This window comes from Rhea americana, unplaced genomic scaffold, assembly GCF_003343005.1.
Source record: "Rhea americana isolate MKP2758 unplaced genomic scaffold, rheAme1 scaffold_20, whole genome shotgun sequence".
In the NCBI taxonomy this organism is placed as follows: domain Eukaryota; kingdom Metazoa; phylum Chordata; class Aves; order Rheiformes; family Rheidae; genus Rhea; species Rhea americana.
In genome coordinates, this window is record NW_028186150.1 from 5,955,824 (window position 1) to 5,962,298 (window position 6,475).

Genomic DNA, 6,475 nt, shown 5'->3' on the forward strand with positions numbered 1-6,475 from the left:
AAACATACAATCTCATAGAATAAAATTAATATAAAATATAAAACATTTGAACCAAATCAAGCCTTAAATCTGATATATTATTTCCTTCAAARGAAACTTACCCAGGCTCAATAAGGTCTTTGCTAGCAGCATTTTTTTATATATAAAGAAATGAAAAATGCCAAAATATCTACAACTTTATGAGGAGTAGTTGAATAGTTAAGAAGAAAGTTCCCATTGTTAAGGGGTAGGAAAAATATACTAGCAATTAATATGTAATACATATATGTATACCCATACATACAAATATAAACACGCACGTACAACCTGGACAGTTCATGTTAACCAAGGGAAAGGTTAAATAATACATTCAAAGGCATTACTAAATACAGGTACACTTTAAAAACACAGAGACAGCAAATTTTATCTGTTGCAAAAATGTATTTGATTACTCGAGTAAAATTACAGTATCTCTGCTGTTAGTAAGTATTAAATGTTAAAGAAACTGGACCTCTTTTCCTTTCAACTTTCCGAGAAAGTGCATGTAACAGTCCAAGCTTCCCCCTGCCCACCCCCCATACCTAATACAAAATAAACAAACACTATACTTGTTCCCTTGGTCAAGGGGTAGGGCTTGGTCTTTTAAGGAACGTATGTACATTTTAATGAACGTGATGTCTTATTGTAATATACAGGAGCATCTACAGTTGTCCACGGAAGTTGTTCAAGATGCTATACTTAGCAGCATTGTGAAAGTCCAGCACATTTTCTATAATGAATATACCTACAAGGCAAAATGTTACGTCTCAGTTTCAACTACCAAAACAACACTTCAGTATCTCCTCTAATAATCTGCGTGCTTATTACTGTACAGAAACGTATTAACATTTAAGACGACTCAAGTAAAAAGCACAATACAAATAACAGTTCAAAACGGAAAATGTTAAACCTACAAAAATTAAAGCAGTTTTAATTTTATAATAAAAATCAAAAACTGAGCTGTGTAAAGGACCCACACTGTTCAGTCTATATTCTTTCAGTCCTTCTCTTAATTCTGTTTGGAAAAATTAAACAATGTGTTCGCTGATAAAATTTCCAGCAGGATCAAAGTKTACATTTATATACAGATTTTTATTAGAGATCTAATGCATGACTGAGGCATTGCATCAATACCAGAGTTCATGTTAAACTGGATATAGAAAATAAGTTAATGCCAGAATAAGATCACCTAGCAGAACAGACTTGCAACTGCCATAAATGTTACAGCAAGTTTACAGCACTCTAGTCGATTAGTATTTAGTTCAAAATACAGGAGACCAAAGTTAATGCTTGCATTTGTTTGCAAAGCAAGGTTATATCACTAATAAATAAGCTCTCTTAGAACTCTAGAAGTAGAACATGGTACAAAAGAAAGTCTTGGTAATGTTGTAGCTTGCGGTTTGAAAAAAGCAACCCTAGGTTGCACTGCTTGCAGGAATGTTATTTATGGAGTTTTTTCTAATTTGTTACAATTTCTTTGTTGTCTTCCACAAAACGTGTGAATCGGAAGTTTGTCCCATTTTCACTGCTTGCCATTTTCTCCAGACCAGCTAGAGGTGCATTGGGTTCTGAATTTGGGAGCTTCTCCAGGCTTCCCGTCAAGCCGCTGATGGGTGAGCTGCCGCCATTGCCCAGCCCCCCTGGCGCTGGCGGGATGCCCCCGTTCTGGATGACGGAGATCTCATTGGTCTTCATGGCTAAGCCATTGGACAGCGCTGCCGCGTACTGGTTCCAGAAGCTGGAGGGGTCTCCATTCCCCGACCGCGCAGCCAAATCCTTCTGAAACATTTCTGGGAACTTTACAGGATTTCCTCCTAGAAATGTCATGGGGCCATCTACAGAAAGTCGTCTGCCTCGTCTCGCAGGAGTGCTGTTCCACATGTGAGTGCCCATGTGAACCTGAAGAGAAAGGAAGGAAGGAAGAAACAAACAAAAAACTGTTGTTGGTAGCAGATTTCAAACTTATTTTGACCACAGAGGAAAGAGAGTGGTCCACAAACACGTCCAGGCTTGTTACGTACTGAATGGCACTAAAGGTAAAGGATGCGATACTCCATTTCCCATCTGGTTTAGTAAATAAGCTGCTTCTAGATCAGCCCATCACCAATACCCAGAATACCCCATCTTCCTCCTGAACAATACATTGCTTGTTACTCTTTTTTTATTACGTGTATTTAGTTTATAATGACCTGATGTTATTCAGTCAATTGCAGATAGCTGCTTTCAGGGCTAGAATTGCTATGTCCACTTTCATTGCAATGGTAAGTATTGTATTTGACACCCTTTACCCTATAAATGTCCTTTTCAGACAGGCAGAAAGTATCCTTTACTGATTGCTCATCGGAGAGCCTCGTGTATAGACAGAACAGCCTGAAAGTAATTATTCATCTCACATTACTGGCAGCAACCTCTAGAGAAATACTCTGTCAACAGAAAAATGTACACACTAAAGTGCTCAACTGGTGTTCTAAAATGTAAGTATATTTGCTTTTTCAAACACGTATCAGTAGGAAATGTTAGTTATATAATCAATTAAAGCAATGCCCATTAGTTCCAGAATTATGTTAATAGTTTTTTTTTTAAATAGTCATCATTTTACATGATAGTTATGAAAAACAGCACATTCAAGAGCCTTTCACTTCTTAAAAAGGTGTTTACATTACTAAATGCATTTCTCTATGAATTAATACTTCTTACCAACATTGAGCTATTCAATTTCATACTCTACATAGATGTTCTTTGCTTGTAGGTGAATTTTAATCAAGCATCAAAACCACCTCACCCTTCAGACCTGCTCCAAGCACAAGCACTCATCAGCAAGAGCCCATCTAGTACTACCAAAGGTGACTGAAAAAAAAATTGTACCAGATAACCCTAACCCAAGGTAGCACTGCTACCATTAGCAGGTGTGGGAAAAAAAAGACACAACAAACAAACAAACAAACCATAGCCTCTTCCCCCCTGCAACAAGTCAAAAGTGAAACTTAAGAACAGCAAGAAGGGAAAGTACCTTCAGATTGCCTTTTGTTGTGAAYGCTCTTCCACATATAGTGCAGGCAAAGGGTTTCTCACCAGTGTGTGTCCTCTCGTGGATCTGCAGAGCACTGGAGGAGGAAAATGTTTTCCCACATGTGTTGCAGTAGTGCTGTTTGGGGGTTCTTCGGGGGAGAGCGGGGAGCAGGACAGGTGATGTGGCGGAGGAGGGCAGTGACCCCGAAGCAACCAGACTGGAGGGTGTTTCTTTGCTATCCTGAGGAGAGCCATGCACAAAGCCATTAACCTCCGTCTTTACGAGTGATGACAGTGAACTAGCAGGCATAACCGAAGAGTTCTGATTAGGACCAATACTGGAACTGGGCTCAAAAAGTTGTGATGGTAGATCTCGCATTTGATGTGTCAACATATGCTGCTTCAAATTACCCTTTGTGGAAAAGCCACGATTGCAAACTGTGCAAATAAATGGTCTCTCTTTGGTATGACTTCTGTAATGAATGTCCAAGGCACTCTGACAAGCAAATGTTTTGCCACAAATGTCACATGCGGTGTTTTTAAATTTACCTCTATCTCTGAAAGGAAAGAGCATACTCAAAGACTCTTCTTTAATCATTTTATCAGTGTTACTAGACGTCAAGTCCAAAGCACCACTGTTAGCAGGGGTTGGAGACAAACCGTTGGCAAACTCACTTGGTAAAGCTCTTACTTGTTTGTCTTCGATACCTGGTGACTTGTGGTAATCATTAGTGCTGTTAGATGGGGACAAGGCCTGCATGGAAGAGGTAGACTCTGAGACAGCAGGACTCCCAGCACTTTGGCTCTCCATATCACCACCAACAGACGAAGAATCGTTAGTCAAAACGTCCCCTTCCACTGACCCATTTTCAACTGACTTCAAGCTTGCCTGAAGTTGTTCAGCAAGTCCTGCATTGATCATCTTCATCTGATTTTCCAAAGCAGCAATACTTGACATTTCCARGGGTAGCGGAGAAGACGACAAACTGTCTTGTGAAGCATCTGCAGATTTAGGAGTATCTGGCACACTGCTGTCAGGACAGTCTTCCATGTTCTCATCTGAGAAGTTGTCTATATCATCAAAATTCTTTTCATCAAAAGATCCTGTATCTGATTCCATTGACTCTGGATAGTTTTCCGTGACTGGGGTGTTGGGTATCTGCCCTCCCATGTGCATTCGGATATGCTGCTGAAGCACAACAGCATTGGTGAATTTTTTCTGGCAGATCGGGCATGAGTGTTGTACTCTCAGCGGGGGCATGGCACGGTGGACACTATAATGAGTCTTTAAGTTGCCTTTAGTAGTGAAAGCACGACCACAGATTTTACATTTAAATGGTCTTTCACCGGTGTGCGTGCGATAATGCATTTTCAGTGCGCTCTGGCAACTGAGGACTCGATGGCAAATGATACACTCATTAGGATCAGTTGCCTTTTTGTCAATGTTTTCTACCAGTTGCTGCAATTTTGATGTTTCAGATGCTGGCGTTGAATCCAATAATCCTCCAAATGGAAACTTTGCCTTAAATTGCTCTGACATTAGAGGCATCAGTGGATTTGTAAAAGCGACAATGCTGCTGGAGCCYGAGTCTGCTGCCGGTGAGCTCACAGAGCTGCTCATGCTAGCAATGGAGTTTGTGTTTTGAGGATTTTCTTCCATTTTGCCATTTGAGGTAGGCAAAACACCAGCCTCTACCTCATCAGAAAGTCCATTGGTAATTTTTGATGTGGGATCAGCTGTTCCCGAGTCACTCTTGACTGAGCACGGAGGGCTAGCTGAAGGTTGGCTAATGGGAATAGGTTGAGGCTCCTCAGTTTTGATGAATGGGGTCAAGCTTGGAATCGTGGGTGGGAGCGGCAGGCCAACAGACGTCGTTAGAGTGGAAAGGACTGGCTTGCTGTCCAGCCAGCTTGTGACAGGTTTCTCCGGTGGTATAGACATCCCATAAGGAATACCTGTGCTCGTAGGAATATTGTCCAAGTGCTCTGGCACCGGGTAGGGATTCATTTGAATATGAGGGTACTTTTCTTTATGACGTTGAAAGTGGACTTTTAAGTTTCCCTTTGTGGAGAACCTGTTTCCACATATGTTGCATTTAAATGGCCTCTCGCCAGTGTGAGAACGTAAATGAATCTGCAAGGCACTGTCACTCCCGAACACTTTAGCACAGAACCTGCATTTATGCTTAAAGAACGCCTCATCTGAATTACTTTTTGCTTCGAAGGCAGTTACATTTGGTGGCTTGCTTTTTCTTTGCTGTGCCAAGGCAGTCAAGGAGTTTAAATCCTCTGCAGGTGTTCCAATATTGGACAAGGGATTGGAGAAAACAGAGTTATTGGGTGTGGGCTGAGGTAGAAGTGGATTAGATGCAGGACTTAATAAACTGCTTATTGCAAAAGCTGGTGAAGATGATGCTGATACTGGTGGGTTGCTGAGCTGTGAGCCACCAATACTTGAAGCCACTTTTTCTGAGGACGGTGTTGTAACTGCTGCTGCCAATATGTTAATATTTGGAGAAGAGCCACTACTGGATGGAATTATAGTGTTGCCAGGGTTGCTCTGAGGTAGCTGTATAGGTGGTAGCTGTTTCACACCACTGATGCTGGCAGATTGACTAGCAAGGCTTTGTGCTAATCCAGCTGCTGCAGCCAGCTGCTGGGATAAATGGGAACTTAATGTGGACAAGGGGTTGGCAGATGTTCGTAAAGTACCTTGAGAAGGGCTAGAAGATGTTGGCATGTCTGTATTTTGGGAAGCCAACAATAATATTTGGTGGCGAATTTGTTCAATCAATTGCAACTGGTGGATCTGCTGCTGCTGTAGAGCCAACAGTTGCTCCATTAGAGCAGGTACAGCAAGCTTATTGTTCGATGCGCCGTTACATCTCGCTTCCTGTGAGAACTGTGCTACTGCCACTTTCGTACTTTGAAGGTTTTCAATTATTACATTGCTATTTATCACTGAAAAGTTGCCTAATGTTGTCAGATCCCCTATGTGAGGTAGAGAGGTTGTTACAGCTGAGGTACCCATTGTGGAGCTGTTACTGCTTGTAATACTATTGTTGACACTCTTGGAACTGCTACTGCTATTGTTAATGCTGGAAGCCTCCACATCCATGGATTCTTCCTTGTCAATTTTGTTATGCTCTGAAAGGTCACTGCAGTCTACTTGATCTGTGTTATTAACTGTGTCATTCATCTGTTCATCAGGATTATCAGAAGGGGAACTAGGAGGGAAGGTTTCAGAAGGAGAAGCTGGATTTTCATTCACAATTARAACTAATTGATTTTTAGTACAGTTCTTCTTGTGTTGCAGGAGATCTGATAATTCAAAGAACTCAGCACAGCACCTGCCACAGACATGGGCGTCCTTGTTCTTAGTGGTTCGATTTGCTTGACCCTTTTCTGTGTCTCCTAAAACATCAAAAGATGACGGATTAGAAACCAA

At 41.4% G+C, this 6,475-nt stretch overlaps 1 protein-coding gene across 1 annotated transcript in view; it reads right to left on the reverse strand.

Annotated features, from left to right (window-relative positions):
• Positions 1 to 277: 277 nt before the first annotated feature.
• The window catches only part of SALL1 (spalt like transcription factor 1), a 14,910-nt gene continuing 8,712 nt past the window's right edge, over positions 278 to 6,475 (reverse strand). Inside the window, exons 2-3 of the mRNA XM_085303848.1 lie at positions 3,029 to 6,441; positions 278 to 1,917 (exon numbers count right to left, since the gene is read on the reverse strand). Coding sequence (XP_085159974.1) covers positions 1,477 to 1,917; positions 3,029 to 6,441 — 3,854 coding nt within the window. The 3' untranslated portion in view covers positions 278 to 1,476. The remainder of the gene's footprint in view (positions 1,918 to 3,028; positions 6,442 to 6,475) is intronic.